This window comes from Pan paniscus, chromosome 20, assembly GCF_029289425.2.
Source record: "Pan paniscus chromosome 20, NHGRI_mPanPan1-v2.0_pri, whole genome shotgun sequence".
NCBI classification, from domain to species: Eukaryota; Metazoa; Chordata; class Mammalia; order Primates; family Hominidae; genus Pan; species Pan paniscus.
The window spans coordinates 53,601,789-53,625,822 of NC_073269.2; the positions used below are offsets into that span (position 1 = coordinate 53,601,789).

General features: G+C 52.3%; 1 protein-coding gene across 4 annotated transcripts in view; it reads right to left on the reverse strand.

Annotated features, from left to right (window-relative positions):
• Window positions 1-21,641, reverse strand: part of SLC8A2 (solute carrier family 8 member A2) — a 44,247-nt gene extending 22,606 nt beyond the window's left edge. The window contains exons 1-3 of one of the 4 annotated variants that reach the window (XM_034944827.3): window positions 21,235-21,634; window positions 15,153-15,843; window positions 6,164-6,828 (exon numbers count right to left, since the gene is read on the reverse strand). In XM_034944827.3, the coding sequence (XP_034800718.1) occupies window positions 6,164-6,828; window positions 15,153-15,827 (1,340 nt within the window). In that variant the 5' untranslated portion in view covers window positions 15,828-15,843; window positions 21,235-21,634. Of the gene's footprint in view, window positions 1-6,163; window positions 6,829-15,152; window positions 15,844-21,234 lie in introns of all 4 variants that reach the window. The other 3 variants (XM_003814127.7, XM_034944825.3, XM_034944824.3) reach the window with 3 other exon arrangements.
• Between the last annotated feature and the right edge of the window lie 2,393 nt (window positions 21,642-24,034).

Below are 24,034 nucleotides of genomic sequence, written 5' to 3' on the forward strand. Positions count from 1 at the left end.
CCATGCCAGCTGTGTGATCTTGGGCGGTCAGGATTCTGCAGTCCTCTGAGCCTTGGTTTCCTTATCTGTGGAATGGGCTAATAATAGTGTTTACCTCCTGGCGCTATGGTGAGGACTGAATTGATACAGGGGAAGCACCCGGAGGCACAGTTAGCTAGTGATATCCACATATTAATATTATAATCTTAGAGCCCTAAAAGTCGTGGGATATGAGACATTTACATGTAAGGGATAAAGGGATCAGTAAAATGTGGAGATTGTAGCACTATCTTTTTTTTTTTTTTTTTTTTTTGAGACGGAGTCACCCTGTCGCCCAGGCTGGAGTGCAGTGGCACGATCTCGGCTCACTGCAACCTCCGCCTCTTGGGTTCAGGCGATTCTTCTGCCTCAGCCTTCCAAGTAGCTGGGATTACAGATGTGTGCCACCATGCCTGGCTAATTTTTTGTATCTTTAGTAGAGATGGGGTTTCACCATGTTGGCCAGGCTGGTCTCAAACTCCTGACCTCGTGATCTGCCAGCCTCGGCCTCCCAAAGTGCTGGGATTACAGGCATAAGCCACCGCGCCCAGACCTTTTTTTTTGTTTTTGTTTGAGACAGGGTCTTGTTCTGTCATCCAGGCTGGAGTGCAGTTGCACAATCCCAGCTCACTGCAGCCTCAACTTCCTGGGCTTAAGCAGCCCTCCTGCCTCAGCCTCTCGAGCAGCTGGGACTACAGGCTCGTGCCACCACACCTGGCTAATTTTTATACTTTTGGTAGACATGGGGTTTTGCCATGTTGCCCAGGCTGGTCTTGAACTACTGGGCTCAAGCAATCCGCTGGCCTTGGGCTCCCAAAGTGCTGGGATTGCAGGCATGATCCACTGCATACATCCTGTAGCATCATCTTTGCCAAACAATTAATCCAAAGATTTAGCAACATCTTTACCAAACAATTAAACTGGGCATCACAGTAATGGACGAGTGGACATCATGTTCCTCCTGATACAATGCACCCAGGGGGATAGAGCATCGCTTGCATGGGATTCCTGCCAAAAGTGCAGGACTCCAATCATCAGGAAGCATTAGACAAACCCAGATTGAGAATCATTCTAGTAACTGGCCTATCATCTTCAAAAGCATCAGGTCACAAAAGTCATGGGAAGGCTGAGAAACTGATCCAGACTGAAGGAGACTAAAGAGATTTGACAGGGAAATGCAATGTGTGGTTCTGGATCAAATGGGAAGAGAGGGCAGGAGTGAAAATACAGCCACCAAGGATATTACAAGGATGACTGGGGAAATGGAAACACGGGCTGTGCATCACTCAATTGACGTTGAGTTAACAGTATCAGTTCAGTGTTAGATTTCTTGAGTGAGATCATAGTATTGTGATTAGGTAGGAGAATGCCATTATTCTCAAAAGATGCATGCTCAAGTATTTAGGCATGAAGGTCATGGTATTTGCAACTCGTGGTCACAGAGTGTCACAATTATTGTTATTATTTTATTATTATTTTGAGACAGATTCTGGCTCTGTCATCCAGGCTGGAGTGCAGTGGCACAATCTTGGCTTACTGTAACCTCTGCCTCCTGGGCTCAAGCGATTCCCCTACCTCTGCCTTCTCAGTAGCAGCGACTACAGGCACATGTTACCATGCCCAGCTTATATATATATATATATAGAGAGAGAGAGAGAGAGAGAGAGAGGGAGAGAGTGTGTGTGTGTGTGTGTATGTGTGTGTGTGTCTTGGTCTGTCTCCCAGGCTGGAATGCAGTGGCGCGATCTTGGCTCACTGCAACCTCTGACTCCCGGGTTCAAGCAATTCTCCTGCCTCAGCCTCCCAAGTAGCTGGGATTGGACTTTAGAATCCAGGCATCAGAATCATAGAAGGCTAGATTCACAGGACTTCTGTTCCAGCACTGGACACAGAATCTGAGAAGATAAAAATCTTAAAGCCATCAAGTCAGAGACTGGATAGGGTTTGGATTAGAATACCAAAATGTTGGCTGGGCGTGGTAGCTCATGCCTGTAATCCCGGCACTTTGGGAGGCCGGGGTGGATGGGTCACCTGAGGTCAGGAGTTTGAGACCAGCCTGGCCAACATGGTGAAACCCCATCTCTACTAAAAATACAAAAATTAACCAGGTGTGGCGGCGCACACCTGTAATCCCAGCTACTCAAGACGCTGAGGCATGAGAATCACTTGAACGTGGGAGGCAGAGGTTGCAGTGAGCCGAGATCGTGCCACTGCACTCCAGCCTGGGCAACAGAGTGAGACACAGTCTCAAAAAAATAAAGAATATCAAAATGTTAGAATTCTAGAATCTTAGAACTTCAGACCCTTAGTGTGTCAACATCATAGGGGATTAAATCTCAGAATCTTGGAAAAACTGTGCTGTTTGGGGTTCTCAGAGATCACGTTTAGTTTGGAGAAACTAAGGCTCACAGGTGTGAACCTGTGGGAAACTTAGAAAAAGAAAAAGGCTTTCCTTCTTCAAGACACTTATTTCCATAAGTCAGAAAACTCTTATAATAGAAATGCAAATCTACAATGTCCACTATGAAGAGAGCTTCCTCAGATATGGTGGTTTTATGCAGTGCACAGCTTCAACAACTGTACATGGCAGACCTGCCTGCTCAGACTGAGGCAGGAACTCGCCCAAGGAACAGGATCCAGGGCTAAGCTTGGAGTGGAACCCAAGTCTCCTTCCTCCCAGTCTTTGGCCTAAGGTACCTTGATAAGGCAATGCCAGGCCTCGAATGTCTACCAGGATAGGAAATCAAGGAAGGATAGGAAGATGTTGACTCTTCTTAGCCCTTTGGTTCCACCACTGAACAGCATTTCCTCCTTCACTTCAAACATCTTGGTCCTGGCCAGGTGCAGTGGCTCACACCTGTAATCCCAGCATTTTGGGAGGCTAAGGCAGGTGGATTGCTTGAGCCCAGGAGTTAAAGACCAGCCTAGACAACATGGTGAAACCTTGTCTCTACAAAACATACCAAAACAACAACAGCAAAAACAAAAACAATTAGCCAGGCTTGGTGGCATGTGCCTGTAGTCCCAGCTATATTGGAGGCTGAGGTGGGAGGATTGCTTGAGCTTGGGAGGCGGAGGCTGCACTGAGCCGTGATTGCGCCACTGTGCTCCAGCGTGAGTGACAGAGTGAGACTCTGTCTCAGACAAAACAAAACAAAACCACACCAGCCTGGGCAACATGGCAAAAACCCATCTTTACAAAAAATATAAAAATTAGCTGGGCGCTGTGGTGCACACCTGTAGTCCCAGCTACCTGGGAGGCTGAGATGGGAGGATCACTTGAGTCCAGGAGGTTGAGGCTGCAGTGAGCTGTGATTGTGCCACTGCACTCCAGTCTGGGTGACAGAGCAAGACCCTGTCTCAAAAAACAATAAAAAACAATCTTGGTCGTGAGGTCATTTGTAAGTGACAAAGTGGGCTGTTATCCCAGGAGGTGACACCTGTATTCACTTCCTTCTGCAAAGCCTCAGTGCTCTAGATGGGGACAGTGCGGACCAGGGGTGGGTAGGAGTGGAAAGGTGAAAAGATAGTTGAAAGCAGGCCCCAATATGGTGAATGCAGTTCCCTCAACTGAGGGCATGTGGATGATGTGGTGCACTGGGGAGAGGATGGACCGAGTGGCCAAGGGGATCCCATGCTGCAGGGTGATGGAACAGAGACCTGTGAACAGCTGCATTTTGTTGTTTTGTTTGAGACAGTGTCTCACTCTGTCACTCAGGCTGGAGCACAGCACACTGTGCACCTGTAGTCCCAGCTACTTTGGAGGCTGAGGTGGGAGGATCAGTTTAGCCCAGGAGGTGGAGGCTGCGGTAAGCCAGGAAGGCTGGGGTGGGCAGGGTAGGAAAGGTGGATGGAGATGGGCAGACAAAAGGATCCTGGACTGACTGAGGTGGAGGGAAAGACCTGCAAATGTCCAAGCGCTGGAAAGAGAAGTGATGAGGGCAGAGAGGGAAGAAGACTGGCTACGAAAAGCAGCCAGGCACACAGTGGTGGAACTCAAGATCGATGAAACAGAGAACTGCCAGGTGCGGTGGCTCACGCCTGTAGTCCCAGCACTTTGGAAGGCCGAGGCGGGTAGATCACCTGAAGTCAGGAGTTCAAGACCAGCCTGGCCAACACGATGAAACCCCATCTCTACTAAAAATACAAAAGATTAGCTGGGTGTGGTGGTGGGCACCTGTAATCCCAGCTACTTGGAAGGCTGAGGCAGGAGAATCATTTGAACCTGGAAGGTGAAGGTTGCAGTGAGCCGAGATCGTACCACTGTACTCCAGTCTGGGCAACAAGTGCGAAACTCTGAGAAAAAGAAGAAAGGAGGAGAGGAGAGGAGAGAGTAGAGGAGAGAGAGGAGAGAGGGGAGAGAAGAGGTGAGAGGAGAGGAGAGAAGATGAGCGAACTGAGTCCCAGGAAGAGAAGGGTTAAAGGGATGAGGGATTGGCTGCTGCTTGATGGCAGAATCAAAGATCTGGGAATAGTTCAGCCTCAGCTGTACCCCAGGGAGAAGATTAAAGGGGGATGTGTCAGGCTACTGAGCAGGTAGAACCTCTGAAAAGCTCAGCCATTGGCCCTCTTTCTCCCTGTCTCCTGATTTATTTTTCTTCACAGCTCCTACCACTACCTGGCATTTTTATGTAATCAGTGTTTACTTCCTAACTGCCTGTCTTTCCCAGGAGAATGTCAGCTCCATTTGGGCCAGGACTTTATGAGTTTTGTTCACCACTAGTCGCCGGTGCCAGATCTGTTTGTTTCTTGCACATAGTAGACACATGATAAATGTCATTATGGGAAAGGGGAGACTTGTGCTTGAATTAACAACACATACTGTTCAAAGCATGATGTAGGCTGGTGAAAATCATTGAAAAGAACATACTGTAAAGCTATAAGTCTTAAAATAGTGTGTCATGGACAGAAGAACTACAAATAGATGAATTTTGTGGGCCACATGAGGACAGAGATCTTATCTATCTTGGTTATTGTTCTAGGTTGAGCCCCTAAATAAAGACATCTGGCACACAGTAGGTGCTCAGGAGGAACTGTTGAATGAGAGAATATCACAGATTTGCAAGGAGAGGGGTAAGGAGAGGGACTGGGGCTGTGAGATATGGTAGAGGGTGATGGGTGGGTTGCTTTATGGCACAACCAAAGACCTTTAGCCATCATCTCTCTCCTCCACTCCTATTTTATTTTCCTCCATAGCACTTATTGCCACTTCAAGTTTTTATATGTTTAGTAGTTTATATCCTCATTGCAATTTGAGGGCAGGGACCTTAGCTGCTTGTTCCCATGGTATACCCATTGGCATACAGTGCATGCTCAATAAGCATTTTTACTTTAGTAATGGTGGGAGAAGGCTTGTTCTACCAGGTAGCAATACACATAATGGAACTATAATAATTAAAACAGTGTGGCACCAGCACAAAACCACAGAAATATAAAGAATGCAGGAGGAGTGGTGTGAAGACTGAGAGTTTGTCTCATTCATCATGTGCACTGAGTGCCTGGAGGCAGCACCTGGCACATGGTAGGTGACCACTAAACATTAATGTTCTTATGCACATGAGGAGACAGCTGTTTTACCAGACAATAAAACACAGAACATGGCCGGATGATGGCTCATGCTTGTAATCCCAGCATTCTGGGAGGCCGAGGCAGGTGGATCACTTGAGACCAGGAGTTCAAGACCAGCCTGGCCAACGTGGTGAAACCCCATCTCTCTACTAAAAGTACAAAAATAAGCCGGGTGTGGTGGCACACACCTATAATCCCAGCAACTCAAGAGGCTGAGGCACGAGAATCACTTGAACCTGGAAGGCGGAGGTTGCAGTGAGCGGAGATCGTGCCACTCACTCCAGCCTGGGCAGCATAGTGAGACTCTATCTCAAACAAACAAAAACCCAGAGGTAGATAATGAAGGCGGGAGGTGTAGCCTTCGGATAGCCATGCTCTCTGCCTGGCCCAGTGGTGTGTGCCCCACGTCTAGAGCAGCGCCTGGCACAAAGCAGGCTCTCAGGAATGAATGAATGAACAAATGAACGAATGAATCCTGCAGGAGTCAGTTGGGAGGCGAAGAGCCTGGAGGCCGCCGGACGGCGGGACCCACGGCCTGCGCCAGCCCCCTGCACACCCCCAACCCCGGGGGACCCACCTGTACTCGTAGTCGGAGCCCGCCTTGGCCGAGCCGTCCTCAGTGCGGTAGTCCACGTAGAAGGTGCTGTTGCCCTCGCCGCCCTGGCACGTGACGGACAGCAGCACGGAGCCGCAGTTCTCCAGGCAGTGGTAGAGGCTAGGCTCGAAGAAGATGCGGCTGGCGCCGTCGTCTTCGTCCTCGCCCGCGCCCTCGGCCGGCGCCGCCCTGCGCGAGGCGTCCGCCGCGTGTCTGCGCAGCACGTTCCCGGCGCCGGTCATCAGCCGCGTGGCCTGGATGCGGTAGAAGGCGCGGCTCTTCTGCTGGTGCAGCAGCGCGTAGTAGTTGGCGATGCCCACCAGCTGCTCCAGATCCTTGTCCGGGTGCTTCTGCTTGAGGTCCTTGAGGATCTGGATGACCTCGCGGCGGCTGGCGTCCAGCTCGCGCGCCTCGGCGGGGCCCGGGCCCAGGCCGCCCAGCTCACCTGGGGCCTCGGCGCCCACGAACGTGCCGTCCAGCTCGATGCTCTTCGGGGGGTCGCCCTCGGCGCCTATGATGATGCCGCTGCGTGGGTCGGTGCGGTAGCGCTTGTACACGTACTTGTAGAAGAGCAGCCGCTTGTCGGCCATCCAGGCGAATACCACGCACACCGGGAAGAAGACCAGGGTCAGCAGCGCCTCCCACACCTGCGGGCGGCGGGCGTCAGGGCGAGGCCGGGCGGGCCGCCTTCTCCCTCCCCGCCTCTCTGTCTCAGTCTCTGTCCGCCTCTGCCACTCCTCATCTCTCTCCCCAACCCCCAACCCCGCCCCGTCGTCTCTCCCTATCCCTTTCTGTTTCTGTTTCTTTCTTTCTTTCCTTTCTTTTTTTCTTTTCTTTTCCTTCCTTCCTTCCTTCCTTTCTTCTTTCTCTCTCTCTCTCTTTCTTTCTTTTTTTTTTTTTATTTGAGACAGAGTCTTGCTCTGTAGCCCAGGCTGGAGTGCAGTGGTGCAGCCTCGGCTCACTAAACCTTGAACCTTGGCCTCCCGGGTCCCGGTTCAAGCAATTCTCCTGCCTCAGCCTCCCGAGTAGCTGGGATTACAGGCATGCGCCACCATGGCCAGCTAAATTTTGTATTTTTTTTAGTAGAGACGGGGGTTCACCATGTTGGCTAGCCTGGTCTTGAACTCCTGACCTTGTGATCCTCCCACCTCGAGCTCCCAAAGTGCTGGGATTACAGGCGTGAGCCCTGTCTCTTTGTTCATCTCTGCCTCTCCCCATCTCTCTCTCCTCCCCACTCCCCGTCTCTCCCCACCTCTTTCTGACTGTTCATCTCTGCCTCCCCCCATGTCTCTCTCCCCCAAGTTGTTCCCCCCATTTCTCTCTCTCCCTCTTCTTTCCCCATCTCTCTCCATCTCAATCTCTGTTCATCTCTGCCTCTCCCTGTCTCTATTTCCTCCCCTCTCCCCGTCTCTCCCCACCTCTTTCTGTCTCTATTCATGTCTGCCTTTCCCCATCTCTCTCCCCCGAGTTCTCCGTTTCCCCTCATTTCTCTCTCCCTCTCCATCTCGTTCTGTCTCTGTTCATCTCTGCCTCTCCCCCACTTCTCTCCTCCTCCTCATTTCTCTCTTCTTTCCCGTCCCTCTCTTAGTTTCTCTCAACCTCCCTCTTGTCTCTGTTCATCTCTGCCTCTCCCCATCTCTCTCCCCCCATTTCTCTCTCTCCTTCCCCCCATCTCTTTCTATCTCTGTCCTTCCCTTTTTGTCTCTGTTTGGCTCTTGCCTCTCCCCATGTCTGGACATGTCTCCATGTCCTGTTATATCCTGGTAGATCTCCATCTCCCTCCCTTGTGAGTTTCTTTCTCTTTCTCTCTCAATACCTGTGTTTCTCCAGAGCTAATTTTTTTCCCTCTCCCCGTCCCCGTTTCTCTCTCTCCTTTCCCTTGTCCTTCTCTTAGTTTCTATTTCCCTCTTGTCTCTGTTCACCTCTCTCTCCCCATCTCTCTCTCTCCTTTCTCCCACCCCTTTCCATCTTGTTCTGTCTGTTCGCCCCCTCTGTCTCTGTCTCTGCTCATCTCTGCCTCTACCTATCTCTCCCCACCCCCTTTTCTCTCTCTCTCCTTGCTCCCGTTCCTCTCCATCTCTGTCTCTCTGTTCCTCACTTATTCTCTATTTCCCTCTCATCTCTGTTCACCTCTGCCTCTCCCCATCTCTCTCCCTCCCCTTCCTCCCATCTCTTTTTAACTCTGTCCTCCCTTTTTGTCTGTGGCCTCTCCCCATCTCCCCCACATTTCTCTCTCTCCATCTCGTTCTATCTCTCTCTGTCCCTGTTTGTCTCTGCCTCTCTCCATCGCTCTCTGCGTGTGCCGCTGTCTCTTTCCCTCCTTGCCTCTGTCTCAGCGGTTTTCTTAGCCTTTCCTCCTCCTCTGTCTCTCTCCCTGGCTCCCTCTCTTTTCTTGTTGCCTCGGTCTCCTTGGCTCCATCTCCTTCTTTTATATCTATTGGTAGATATCTATTTCCCTCCCTTGTGAGTTTCTTTCTCTTTCTCAGTATCTGTATTTCTCCAGAGCTACTTTTCTCTCTCTCCCTCCCTCTCTTGCTCCCCATCTCTGTGTGTGTGCACGTGCGTGCATGTGTAAGCGTATGTGCATGTGTATGTGTGTATGTGTATGTGCGTGTGTATGTGTATGTGTGTGTGTGTCCTGTGTGTGCGTGCTTGTGTGTGCATGTGTGTATGTGTATGTGCGTGTGTCCATCTGTGTCCTTCTGTGTGTGCATGTGTGTATGTGTATGTGCGTGTCCGTCTGTGTGTGTGTCCTTCTCTGTGTGTGTGCATGTGTGTGTGCATGTGTGTCCGTCTGTGTGTGCATGCATGTGTGTCCGTCTGTGTGTGTATGTGTACGTGTGTGTCCTTCTGTGTATGTGTGTGTCCGTCTGTGTGTGTGCATGTGTGTGTGCATGTGTGTGTCCGCCTGTGTGTGTGCATGTGTGTGTCCGTCTGTGTGTGTGTGTGTGTGCACGCGCATGTGTGTATGTGTTCTCTTTCTCTCCTAGTCTCTTCATTCATCCATCTATCCACCTTTTAGATGCTGAGAACCATGCCCAGCTGCCCAGGTGCCAGGAACCCGGACATCCTCATCCACTACCAAGCAACAGACAATCCCCACCCTGTGGTCCCAGCTGCTGTCAAGGGACAGAGCCTGTGTGTCTTCTGGCCTCTCTCTCCCTCCATCTTTTTTCTGCCTGCTCCATTTCTCCCCCATCACCTGGGGGTGCCTCCACTTCTCCAAACCTCCCCCATCATCCAGGGCCTGCTCTCTGTTCACCCAAACGCCCTCAATGCCCCACCCATGACCCCTGCCAGTGCCTCCTTAGCATTTGCCTGGCCCTCATGGACAGGCTGTGTCTCTAATAGAGACACACATCTGGCTCTTCTGCCTCATAAAACCAGTTCCCATGCACAGCCAGGGCAGCTCTGAGTTGGGAGCCTGGCTTTACCACAGGGATGGCTGTCTCATCTCTTGGTCTATACAATGGGGACATTTCCAAGACTGAATGAGCACCTGCATTCCTAGCGCACAGCATTCTCAGTTTCTGACACATGGAAAAGACTCAAGATGTGAAATTAACATTGCCTGGCCAAGCGTGGTGGCTCACGCCTGTAATCCCAGCACTTTGGGAGGCCAAAGTGGGTGGATCACCTGAGGCCAGGAGTTCGAGACCAGCCTGGCCAACATGGTGAAACCCCATCTCTACCAAAAATACAAAATTAGCCAGGCATGGTGGTGTGCATCTGTAGTCCCAGTTACTCGGGAGGCTGAGGCAGGAGAATTGCTTGAGCCCAGGAGGGGGAGGTTGCAGTGAGCCGAGATCCCGCCACTGCACTCCAGCCTGGGTGACAGAATGAGACTCCATCTTAAAAAAAAAAAAAAAGAAAGAAAAAGAAAAAAAAGAACATCGCCATCGTTATTATTTAGTACTATTATCTTGGGCTTGCAGAGGCCTAAGACTCAGTCTGCTGGTGGCCCAGCACAGGCCTGGCACATGGAAAGCATCCACCAAGACTCAAGGGTTTGCCTTGAAGATATTCATGGAAAGACTCAAATGTTACCTTTCTCATCAAAGATGAAGAAGAAAAGATAAAAGAGTATTTATGGGCCAGGCGTGGTGGCTCATGCCTGTAATCCCAGCACTTTGGGAGGCGGAAGTGGGTGGATCACGAGGGCCAACATGGTGAAACCCCGTCTCTACTAAAAATACAAAAATTAGCTGGGCGTGGTGGCAGGCGCCTGTAATCCCAGCTACTTGGGAAGCTGAGGCAGGAGAATCACTTGAACCCAGGAGGCGGAGGTTGCAGTGAGCTGAGATCACCCCACTGCACTCCAGCCTGGCGACCGAGCGAGACTCTGTTTCAAAAAAAAAAGAGTATTTACGATGACAAGGCCCCCGAAGGCCAGGCACAGTGGCTCACGCCTATAATCCCTGCACTTTGGGAGGCCAAAGTGGGTGGGTCACTTGAGCTCAGGAGTTCAAGACCAGCCTGGCCAACATGGTGAAACCCCATCTCTACTAAAAATACAAAAATCAGCCAGGTGTGGTGGTGTGCGCCTGTAATTCCAGCTATTAGGAAGGCTGAGGCAGGAGAATCGCTTGAATCTAGGAGGCAGAGGTTGCAGTGAGCTGAGATTGCACCCCTGAACTCCAGCCTGGGGGACAGAGTGAGACTCCATCTCGAAAAAAAAGAAGGCCCCCAGAGTATCTTAAAAATGAGCCTGGTAGGAAAAATATCTAAGATTCAGTTGCCACACCTGCTATCACTGTGTTTACTGCTGGCTCAGAGAACAGTCAAGACTTGCAAATAGTAAAACTGCATGAAGCCAACAGGCAGATTTGGGAAAAGGAGCCGAATGTTCAGCGCAAGCTGTGAAATGAACTCTCTCCCTTGTATTAATTGAACCTACCATTATGTATATTGCAAGGAAGTCTCTATTCATCAGAAGACAATCCCAAACCCCTAAGATTTTCCTTCCTCCCTGCAGGTCAATAAAATTGATTCTAGCCGATTCACAATGTCTTTCTAGAGCACCCACTAAGAATGTGTCCAGCCTGGGAGGGCACTGTGACATTTTCAGGTCTCAGTGGAGCAGGCACACCCCTGAGACAGAGTATTGGAAATCTCGGGGTATTTATGGGCTGCCATCATCACTAGGGAGGGGGACATGGTCTTGGCCTTTCCTGGCCTGATGACATCCAGCAACTCACGGGACAGTCCCACACAATACAGAAATGTCCCATATGCCGGCTCATTTCAGAACCTGCCACTAACATTCTTATCTGCACGGGACAGTCCCACACAATGCAGAAATGTCCCATATGCCGGCTCATTTCAGAACCTGCCACTAACATTCTTATCTGCACGGGACAGTCCCACACAATACAGAAATGTCCCATATGCCGTCTCATTTCAGTACCTGCCACTAATGTTCTTATCCGTGAAAACACTGTTTATGATAGTTAGAATTTATAACTCTGTTTTATGTATTTCTTTCTTTTTCTTTTTCTTTCTTTCTTTCTTTCTCTTTTTGAGACAGAGTTTCGCTCTTGTTGCCCAGGCTGGAGTGCAGTGGTGCAATCTCGGCTTACCGCAACCTCCGCCTCCCGGGTTCAAGCGATTCTCCTGCCTCACGCTCCCAAGTACCTGGGATTACAGGCATGCACCACCACGCCCGGCTAATTTTGTATTTTTAGTAGAGTTAGGGGTTCCCCATGTTGGTCAGGCTGGTCTTGAACTCCTGACCTCGGGTGATCCGCCCACCTCAGCCTCCCAAAGTGCTGGGATTACAGGCATGAGCCTTTGCGCCCGGCCTATGTATATCTTTTTTAAATTTCTTTTTTTTTTTTTTTCTGAGATGGAGTCTCACTCTGTCACCCAGGCTGGAGTGCAGCGGCTCAATCTCAGCTCACTGCAACCTTCACCTCCCAGGTTCAAGCGATTCTCCTGCCTCAGCCTCCCAAGTAGCTGGGATTACAGGCGCCTGCCACCATGCCCAGCTATTTTTTGTATTTTTAGTAGAGACAGAGTTTCACCATGTCGGTCAGGCTGGTTTCGAACTCATGACCTCAGGTGATCCATCCACTTCGACCTCCCAAAGTGCTAGGATTACAGGCGTGAGCCACTGTGCCCAGCCTTATGTATATCTTATAAGAAGTATTTTCCTGTATGGTTTAACATACTGCAAATACACTTGTTTTAAATCTCGTGGCTACCTGCTCCTCTGCCTAGACTTCTTGCATGCAATGGTTTCTGATCTTTTTCTTTCTCTGAAGCCCAGCTTATTCATTATAAATAGATGCCTGCATCTGGCTCCCTTGTCATGAGGGTAGTTGTGATGAAGCATTTCCAGGTGGAAATGCAGACTGTTCTGTTAGAAACCTTTTCTTTTTTTTTTTTTTTTTGAGATGGAGTCTCGCTCTGTCGCCTAGGCCTGAGTGCAGCGGCGCAATCTTGGCGCACTGCAAGCTCCGCCTCCCGGGTTCACGCTATTCTCCTGCCTCAGCCTCCCGAGTAGCTGGGACTACAGGCGCCCGCCACCACGCCCGGCTAATTTTTTTGTATTTTTACCAGAGACGGGGTTTCACTGTGTTAGCCAAGGATGGTCCCTATCTCCTGACCTTGTGATCCGCCCGCCTCAGCCTCCCAAAGTGCTGGGATTACAGGCGTGAGCCACCGCGCCCGGCCCAGAAACCTTTTCTTTAGGCAGGGCACAGTGGCTCACGCCTGTAATCCCAGCACTTTGGGAGGCTGAGGCGGGCAGATCACTTGAGGTTGGGAGTTTGAGACCAGCCTGGCCAACATGACAAAACCCCGTCTCTACTAAAAATACAAAAATTAGCTGACGTGGTGGAACACACCTGTAATCTCAGCTACTCAGGAGGCTGAGGCAGGAGAATCGCTGCCTCAGAGCGACAGAGAAAGACTCCATCTCAAAAAAAAAAAGAAAGAAAGAAAGAAATAGAAATCTTTTCTTTATAACACAGTTTGGACATTATACTGACTTTTTGGGAAGCCAAATGCATAGAGGAGTTTGTTAATGAATAGCTAACATTTACTCTGTTTCAGGCAGACTATTTTAAGTCTTTCCACACGGAACAATTCAGTTAATCCTCATGGTAGCCCTATGAAGTCAGCACTCTCATGATCCCCATTTTACAGGTGAGGAAACTGAGGCCTGGAGAAGATAAGGAACCTGCCCTAGGTCACACAGTGAGGGAATGGCAGAGGTGGGATTTGAACCCAAATCTCTGGCTTCAGGTGCATGGATCAAACTCTGAGGCCACAAGATCTCTCTTTGATTACCTAAGAATTTCATATCAGCAGAAATAAAAGGGATGTAACAAAATATCTGTTATATTCTCCTTTCTTCCTTTCTTTCTTTTCTTTCTTTTTTTAGATAGAGTCTCACTCTGTCACCCAGGCTGGAGTGCAGTGGGGCCACCTCGGCTCACTGCAACCTCCACCTCCCAGGTTCAAGCAATTCCCCTGCTTCAGCCTCCCGAGTAGCTGGGATTATAGGCGGGTACCACCATGCCAGGCTAGTTTTTATATTTTTAGTAGAGATGGGGTTTCACCATGTTGGCCAGGCTGGTCTCGAACTCCTGACCTCAAGTGATCTTCCTGCCTCGACCTCCCAAAGTGCTAGGATTACAGGCATGAACCACCACACCTAGCTTCAAAGGCCTTTCTGAAAGCCTAAGTCAGGACACCATTCATTTTAACAGCACCTTAAACTGTACGATATATCACTGCACACTTTTCACCATGGCAGATGGGAAACTCTCTCCTCTTTCTCTCTCCCTCTTTCAGGAACCCTGTCTTCTGGTGCCACTGTCCTCCCCTTTCCTCACTGTGGCTTCTGATCCCTCTGTTATATATCCTCCTTCACAGAAAACCCACAAGGCATTTTTCTATCTCTAGCTTCAGATCCTTCCTGGGAAGAAACTGTAACTGGCAGAAACCTGACAGTTAGATTACACACATGTGTGAATGAATCCTGGACACCTGCAAATAAATTATGCATGTGTGTGACTGAATTAGGCCAGGCCCATAAATAAATTATGCAAATGTAGGAGGCAGTCATGGGGTTGTGGGAAATACATTAGGCAAACGTTGTCAAGGAAGACTACATAGTATGCGAGTTAAGACATGGGGTGAGCGAAAGGCTAATGATTATGAGAATATAGGTATAAATTATGCAGCTGTGGGTCTAAATTTTGTCTCACTATTGGAATAAATTATGCAAAGTGGTCACAGGGCTTATATTGATGTTGGGTTGGATGGGAGTATACATTACACTGAAGTGGCATAAATTATCCCAACATCAGAAATTGATGATGAATAATGAATGAATTATGCAAACCGTGATCACATATCTGGCAAATGGCTAAATTATGCAGATGTAGGTATGTATCTATGCGAGCCCATGGATAAATTATGCAAATTGCACTAAGTTACTCAAGCCAATTAGCAATGTCAGAAAACACCAGGCTGGATTATATGCAAGGGTAGTATGAATTATGCGAATGGAGGGTGTCTTACTGCAAAAGCGGGAATCAATTATGCAAAAAGTAGGGAGTGTAGGAAAACATGTGAACATACGTAGCATGCATTACACAGATCACAGGGGCTCCGTTAGTACATACAACACCTTTTGGGAGCTAAAAGGTGCCCCTTCCAAGTGAGTGTACTGTTATTAAGTGCAAAACAGTGCGTCCCTCTGGACAAATAAATGTTTGCTGCACCCTCCAGAGATATGGCTGGGTAGCATCAGCAGGACTCCAGCCCCTCCAGCAGGACTTGCCCTGTTTGGCTCAATCCCCTTGTGTAGTCTGTGACCTGCACAACCGTACTTGGCAGCCCTCTCAGATGTGAGTGTGCATTTCTGCAAATACAGCAATCAACATTCCAAGCCAAGAGCACCTCTCTGGATTTTGCAGACACACATGCACCAAGAAAGCATCTATGGGTCTTTGCTCACCTGGACCACACCGGGGGAAAAAACAGCAAGGATGAGATAAAGCCAGACATAGGCGAAGATGCTCCAAGAGGCAGTGACAAAGAAGACTCTCAGGTGCTTGATCTTGCGGCTCTCGCCGGCTGGGATGACGTAGATGCACACGGCGATGACCACAAACATGTTGAAGGCAGCGCTGCCCACGATGGTGCCTGGGCCCAGCTCACCCGCCTGGAAGTTGTGGCCGCAGACTTCGATGACTGACAGCAGGATCTCAGGTGCGGAGGAACCCAGGGCCATGAGCGTGAGGTTGGACACCGTCTCATTCCAGATGCGAACGGTGCCCACGCTGGTCTCACCGTTGGCCTTGGTGATGGTGATCTCCTTCTCTTTTGACGTGATGACCTCGATGGCCGCCATGAAACGGTCGGCGATGATGGACACTCCCAGAAACATGTAGACCATGGCCACAAAGTACACCACTGCCCGTGCCGCCTTGTCACCCAGCGACGGGTCGTCGGGCTCCCACACGGGCAGCAGCACCCCCGGCTGGCAGCGGTAGGACCCCTGGCAGCCCCCTGTGATGGTGTCGCTGTCATTGGCCGGGGGAGGCGGCAGGGAGGGGGTTGGGGTGGCTGCCCCGGAGCATGGGGGAGCCGCCAGGAGGAGTGTGACCCCCACCAAGGCCAGGGGAGCCATGGGGGGTGGTGGGGTCCTATGGGGGAGGAAGAGGAGGTCTGGGTGAGGGAAGCAGACCTCTTTCTGTCACACAAAGGTCAAAGCTCATTGGGGAAGGAGGGTTGGGGGAGAAGCTGAGGACCAACGCAGGCAGGATGGGGACTGAGGGCAACAGAGACACAGAGAGTGACAGACGGAGACCCACAGAGAGAGAGAGACTGAAAGATAAGGACAGAGGAACCCCCATGCACTGCTGGTGGGAATGCAAATTGGTCTATGCACTTCGGGCAACTACAGCCGAACACCACGCATCATGCAATTCAGCAGTTTTGTTCCTCGGTATGTGCCTGAGAAATAGGTCCTTATGTCCACCAAAAGGACCTACAAGAATGTTCATAGCAGGCCGGGTGCGGTGGCTACGCCTGTAATCCCTGAACTTTGGGAGGCCGAGGTGGGTGGATCAGGAGTTTGAGACCAGCCTGGCCAACATGGTGAAACCCTGTCTCTACTAAAAATACAAAAATTAGCTGGGCAGGGTGGCGGGAGCCTGTAACCCCAGCTACTCGGGAGGCTGAGGCAGGAGAATCACTTGAACCTGGGAGGCGGAGGTTGCAGTGAGCTGAGATGGCGCTACTGTACTCCAGCCTGGGTGACAGAATGAGACTTCATCTCAAATAAAATAAAAAGAATGTTCATAGCAGCTTTATTTATAATAGCGCCAATCTTCAAACAACCCAGAGGCCTATCAGCAGTAAAATGGAGAAATACGTTCGGAGGATTTGCACAGTGGAATATTATAGAGCACTGAAAAGGGAGTGAACTATTTGCTGCTGCACCCAGCACATGGATGAATCTCACAGATGTCACAATGGCTGAATGAAGCCAAGCACAAAAGCACTCAAACTGCAAAATTCACTGAGAGGCAGGGAGCAGGAGGCTCTGAGTTTGTTAGGAGATTCAAATGGTCTCCAACTCGGCCCTTTGAAAGCTCTTGCTCAGGATTTGGGCCGTGTTTGTCTGTTTCAAGTGGGGCTGGGGAGGGGTTGCTGGAGGGTCTCATTCATGTCCCTCCCCAAGGTGGTAGCAGGCATCAGTCTCTCCAGCTTCCCTGTGTCTGACCTGAGGTTTTCCCCAGGCTCTGTAAGTGGTGCAGTTCCTTAGGGGCTGTGACATCTAAGACCCTGTGCTGGGCTTTCTGTCCCATTTGTGGGTGTGGGGGTTCTACTGTTTCATTATTTCTCTCCCTACCTCTGGTGCTGAGTTTGAGTGGCTATTACCGTGTCTTATCTGGGTTTCCTTTTAAAACACAAATCGCTGGACACGGTGGCTCACGCCTGTAATCCCAGCACTTTGAGGCTGAGGCGGGTGGATCACTTGAGGTCAGGAGTTTGAGACCAGCCTGGCCAACATGGTGAAACCCTGTCTCTTCTAAAAATACAAAAAATACAAAAAAAAAAAAAAAAAAAAAAAGCCAGGTGTGGTGGCGTGTGCCTGTAATCTCAGCTACTCGGGAGGCTGAAGCATGAGAATCGCTTGAGCCAGGGAGGCAGAGGTTGCAGTGAGCCGAGATCATGTCATTGCACTCCAGTCTGGGCGACAAAACCAGACTCTGCCTCAAAAACAAAACAAAACCAAAACCAAAAAAAGCCCACAAATCAGCTTGCCTCATCCCCCTGCTGTTCAGAACCCCCCCAGCTCCCATCTCACTCACAGCACCAGCATCCTCTCCAGGGCCCGTGAGGTCCTGCCCAACCTGGCCCCGACTCCCTCTCTGGCCTCTTTTCCCACCCTCTCCCCCTTGCCCAGTCTGCCTCAGCCACCCTCTCCTCCCCTCTGCTCCTCAGCCTCACCAGACAAGCTTCTGCCTTGGAGCCCTGGCACCTGCTGTTCCCCCTTCCTCGAACACACTTCTCTATTTATGTATTTTTGAGACGGGATCTCACTCTGCCACCCAGGCTGAAGTGCAGTGGCGCCATCACATCTCACTGCAGCCTCGACCTCCAGGGCTCAAGCGACCCTCCCTCCTCAGCCTCCCAAGTAGCGGGAAGTACAGGCGTGCGCCACCATGCCCAGCTAATTTATTGTAGAGCCCAGAGTCTCTATGTTGCCCAGGCTGTTTTTGAACTCCTGGGTTCAGGTGCTCCACCTGCCTTGGCCTCCCAAAGTGCTGGGATCACAGGTGCGTGCCACCGTGCCCCACCCACTCTTCCCCTCATATCCGCTAGCCTTGCTCTCTCTGCCCTTTCAGGTTTCCACTCTGATGTCAGCTTCCCCGAACACCCCATCCAAAATGACACCCTCCCCCTCTGGGGAGCACCCCTCCATTCCACAGGTGAGAGGACCAAGGCGCAGAGAGGTTACGGAACTTGCCCACATCATCCAGCACCAACTCTGGCTCCCAGGTCGCCTCTCCAAGAGTGGCCCTGACTCTGAGCTCCTCCGCCCCACCCTCATGTTGCCATGGTAACCCAGTGGCTTATCAAAAAGAGAAGGAGAGAAGAAGAGAGGTGTCCTGGGAGCCTCCACCCTCCCAGACCCCTCTGCCACCAGCCTCATTTCTTCCAGGGGCTTCCATTTGCTTGAAAAGTTCTTCTGAGAGTCTAACCCACAGCCTGTCCCCAACTCACACCTACATACCCATGGGCTGGGAGCTGGCTCCTCTGGGGGAGGGAGGCAGCGTGTTGGCAGAACTTCCCAAGAAGGAGAGAGCAAGCGAGGAGCATGCCTGTGTGCGTGTGTGTGTGTGTGTGTGTGTGTGTGTGTGTGTGTGCAGGCAGGGGTGGGGGAGAGGGGTGATTCTTAAAGGGCCACCGCACAATTAGCCCCCTCAGCAAGGCCCCTAATGATACGTCTAATTAGCAGCCCTCTAATTAGCAACAACTTAGGCATAATTACAAACCCACCAGGATCCAAAGCAAAGGCTCATGCTCCCTTCTCCCTCCGCCTCCCCGGCTTTCAGGAGAAACAGGGGCCAGCCGGGAGTCAGGAATTCTCCTAAAGCATCAAACCAAACCCCGCTCTCTCTGGGAGGAAGCCTCGGCCTGGGAAGTCCTCCCTCAGGTTTAATCACCTGTCCTTCCTGCTGCAGTCCTCAAGAGAGACTACAGCCAGGTGATGGGGGTTCTCATGTCCACCCTCCTAGCCCAGGGGCTGGGTCAAGCACAGCCTAGTGCAATCCCTTTTTCCTGCAAAACCTGGTTTCTCGCTGGGGCCTTGCGGGAGGAGCAGTCAGGGAGAGAAAGCACTAGATAAATATTTGTGAAATGAATGACCAAGAGGTCTGAGCCCTGTCACCGGGGACCGTGGGCTCCCTCTGCTCCTGGCTCCTGCCTCTGCCTCTCCATCCACCGGCAGCCCTGAAACCCAATCTGCTTTTGGAATCCAGGGGCAAAAGGATCAGGTGGAGCCCAGGGTGGGAGCGGGGAGGGCAGATGGCAGGTACCGTCTCCCAGGGCCATCTCTCCCTCCCTTCGTGGGCCTGCGGCCAGCTGGGTCGGCGGTGAGCACCCCTGTTCTGCCTCACGTGCCTCTTAGGTCCTTGATCAGAAGAACGGGACTGCATGCCTGGGGGTGGGTGCAGTCTGGCGTGCCAGGTAAGACCCCTCCTTCATATCCCTCACGCTACCACCCCACAGTGGGGCGGCAAGGGAGGGTGCTTTTCTGACTGTGCCTGTGTTGGGGGCTGGCCCTTGCAGGACCGAGCTGGGGACTCAGACTTCTAAACATGCACATTTACTGCCCCAGCATGAGCGCAGGCGCTCCCATCACCTCAAAATGGTCCAGTGTGGGGATCACACCACAGAGCTTGGGTGCTCGAGGCTGTGATACACTGATAATAGGTAAACTGAGGCCCAGAGGAGGAACAGGGCTCTTAACCTAGTGCTCTTTAAAGCCATCTGAAGTCCCCCCCGTGGGCACTGTCACACAGGGCTGGGACCTCACCTGCAGCCAGGGAGACACACACACACACACACACACACACCAGGGCTACAGGCACAGCCTCGTACCTTTTCGCCATCACTCACTCTCTTGCCCACCTTCTCCAGGGCCCCCTTCTCTCAAGGAAGGCAGACAGTGTGTTGGCCAGGGCCCTCTCAGCACCCCCCAAGAGGTGGCGGAGAAGCTTTTGAGACCCACCCCCCACTGAGACAGTGTGAGGCTGGCACACCAGGAAAGGGATGGAAGTGAGACTGCAGGAAGGACTGGCCCGGTCTAACTCAGTACCTAGTGCTTGCCCAGAGCAGGAAAGGCGCTCAGTAATTATCAACAAGAATGAATGAATCAAGAGCTGGACAAACAGCAAGAGGTATGGAAGTTAGACGGCAGGAAGGACTGGTCCAGTTACACGAGGAAGACTGGGGAGGTTAGATTGAAGGGAGGTCTGGTCTCATCTCTACTACAAAGGCTACCGGTTAAACTGCAAGAAGGACCGGCCTCAGAACGCCAGAAACAAGGCAGGGGGAGGTGGGCTCGGTCCTCAGGGGAGAGCTGGGGTGGGTGCCGGCTGGGAGGACTGGAGAGAGCAGGGGAGCTCTGCTGAAGTGGGGAGAGGAGTTTAGAGGACTCCAGGCCTGGGGGAGCCCACTCTGCGGGTGGGGGGGGTCTACTTCCTCCAGGTCCCCCCTGCCAGGGGCGGAGACAAAGGTGTGTGGGAGGAGGGTGCACTGGCTCCCAGGGAGATCCAGAGAAGAGGAAAGAGAGAGAGAAACAGAGACTGAGATATCCAGAGACAGAGATGGAGACGAGGGGGAGATGGGGAGGGAGGGAGAGAGAGAGAGAGAGAGAGAGAGAGAGAGACATGCGGACATGGGAAGAGACAGAGACACAGAGAAAGCAGAGACAGAGAGAGACACAGGAAAGCTGAGACAAGGGAGAGAGGCAGAGACACAGAGACATAGAGAAACAGAGATGGCGCAAGAGGAAAGGAGAGAGAAACCCAGGACTTAGAGACAGAGCCCCGGAGAGACTCCGAACAGACCCCGGCACAGAGACACAGAGAGAGGGAGACAGGAGTGAGAGACTGAGAGACAGGGACTCCCAGAGGCGGCCAGACTCTGCTAGACAGAGACCCCTGAGACATGTGGAGAGACAGAAAGATGAGACCCAGACACAGGAAGGCGGGGGCAGAGGTAGAGAGCGCGAGGGGGGGGTGCCCCAGACGGGGTGGGGGCGGGGTGTCCTCGTCCCCCAGTACCCAGGCGGTCCCCCTCCCCAGCCGCCCGAGAACCAGGAGGGACTGAAGGTGTTGGGGCGGCTGGTGGCACTCCCACCCCACAGAAGGTACGCGTGCTGGGCCAGGCAGCCCCCCACCTCCATAAACCAGCCCAGGGAAGCCAGCTCCAGGCTTCCCGAACCGCCCCCACTCCGCACCTGGGGTAACCCCGTCCTTTTCCCACGCCCCCACCTCCCCACCAATGGGGTCTCTTACCTGCGGCTACAGCCTGGAGCAGGTCCACCCAGCGCTGGGCTTGCAGTGGTGGGCGACTCCGCCCGAAAGAGAGAGAGAGATTGAGAGAGAGAAAAGCCTGAGACTGAGAGGGAGAGCCGGGGAGGAGGGGAGGGAGAGGGGATAGAGGGAGGAGAAGAGGAGAGGGGAGGGACACGGGGGAGGGGGAGGCGGCGAGGGAGCGAGGGAGGGGGAGGAGCCGGAGAGAGGGGGAGGAGGCGGAGGCGGGCAGAGGGGAGGCGGTGCGGGAGGCGGGGGGAGGCCCGGGGAGGGGCCTGGGGGAGCAGGGAGCCCGAGCCTCCTCCCCAGCCTCCGGGTTCAGCACCAGAGGCAGGGGACAGCACCGGAGGGCGCTCCTGTGCGTTTCAGAAGCAGCCCCCGCCCCCCAACACACACACACACACACACACACACACACACACACGCACGCACGCACGCACATAGTCTCCCAGCCATACAAGGGCCAACAGCTACAAATAGTTACAGACTTACAGAACTAGGGGGAGGGCAAGAATGTTTAGCTGGAGTCAGATCCAAATTCACATACTGTGCCTGCACAGCCTCACAAAGGAGGCCAGAAACAACCACAAAGACACCCATTAATAAGAATAACAACAGCTGCCATACATACAGGCAGCCCTGACCACGTGCCTGGCATCAGCAGCACATTATTATTATTTGAGACAGGGTCTCACTCTGTCACCCAGGCTGGAGTGCAGTGGCACGATCTTGGCTTACTGCAGCCTCAACCTCCTGGGCTCAAGCAATCCTCCTGCCTCAGCCTCCTGAGTAGCTGGGACTACAGGTGCCCGCCACCACCACGCCAGGCTTTTTCCCTCCATTTTTTTTTAAGAGACGGGATCTCACCATGTTACCCAGGCTGGTCTCCAACTCCTGGGCTCAAGCGATCCTTCTGCCTTGGCCTCCCGAGTAGCTGGGACTACAGGTGCCCACCACCACCACGCCAGGCTTTTTTTCTCTCCATTTTTTTTAAGAGACGGGGTCTCACTATTTTACCTAGGCTAGTCTCCAACTCCCGGGCTTAAGCAATCCTTCTGCCTCGGCCTCCCAAAGCGCTGAGATTACAGGTGAGAGCCACCGCACCTGGCATGTTCTAACGTTTTTTTATAAATTTAGGTAAATGCTATTATGAGCTTCACTTACAGACAGGGAAACCAAGGCATGAGGTGGTAAATATGGCTCCAGATTCTACACCCTTAACTGCTGCACCGCACAGTTCCCCAGGCTGAGGACGGGTCAGGTCAAGAAGAGACTTGCAGGCTGGGTGCGGTGGCTCACGCCTGTAATCCCAGCACTTTAGGAGGCTGAGGCGAGCAGATCACTTGACGTCAGGAGTTGGAGACCAGCCTGGTCAACATGGCGAAACCCTGTCTCTTCTAAAAATACAAAAATTAGCCAGGCCAGGTGGCACACGCCTGTAATCCCAGCTACTTGGGAGGCTGAGGCAGGAGAAATCGCTTGAACCTGGGAGGTGGAGGCTGCAGTGAGCTGAGATCATGCCACTGCACTCTAGCCTGGGTGACAGAGTGAGACTCCATCTCCAAAAAAAAAAAAAAAAAAAGGAAGAAATGAACTGCAAAGGGCCAGGCAGGTGGCCTGGGCTCCTGAAGACACAAACTCATGCGCCCTGCGATGGGCCCACACACATACCCCCACGCAAGCACACACCTCTGCAAGGCACACCAGCACAACACCCACCCCCAATCCCGCTCCCCCCCACGACGGGGGGTGATGGCGTGTCAGTCGGTGTGGAGTGCTCCTTCTCTAGAGGTGGACAGTGGGAGGGAGGGGGCCTTGCTCGTGCCACCGGTCCTGCCCACTGCCAGTCCTGGCTGGACACCGTCAGGCCTGCTGGCCAGGGGAGGGAGAGGATCCGGCTTCCTGCAACTTCCCATGCCTGGGCCTGGCTTCTGGGAAAGAGGGTGAAGACAGGGGTGGCCAGGAGTTGCTGAGCTCCTAACTCCCATAAACGCTCGGTAGAGAACTGGTGGCTGGGTCTTCCCTGTCAGTGCTGGTGGTCAGACTTCTGAGTGGACCTCCATAGCGGGAGGTAGACAGATGGCCAAAATGACTACGGTGTCTGCCTCTCCCGTGAACCCCCAGGAAGCAGATGTCCTGCCCAACCCCTGCCCCCAGCCTGGATACGGCCCAGGGAATGATCATCCCCCAACCCTGCTGACCCAGATTCTATTCCTGGCCTGCAGTGGATGGAGGACAAGACTTCCATCGTTCCCGCCCTCCACTGGTCCTAGAGACACAGGTCTCTGATTCCTTCTCCTGGTAATACAGAACGGAGCACAGGAGGCCGGGCTTAGTGACTCACACCTGTCATCCCAGCACTTTGGGAGGCCGAGGCGGGCAGATCACCTGAGGTCAGGAGTTTGAGACCAGCCTGGCCAACACGGTGAAACCCTGTCTCTACTAAAAATACAAAAAAATTAGCCAGGCGTGGTGGCGTATGCTTGTAATCCCAGCTACTCAGGAGGCCAAGGCAGGAGAATCGCTTGAACCAGGAGGTGGAGGTTGCAGTGAGCCGAGATCGCGCCACTGCACTCCAACCAGTGCATCAGAATGAGACTCCGTCTCTCACACACACACAAAAGACCACAGGCAAGGCAACTCCTACCACCACAGGCTGGGAGAATCAGGCTTGTCTCCCACTCCCTGGGCCCCCAACCCCTTAGGCTTTTTAGATTAGGTCTAAGCTTAGCCCTTTCCAGCATGGTCTAGCCTGGGTCTTCTCCCTGGGTCTTGCCTCAGT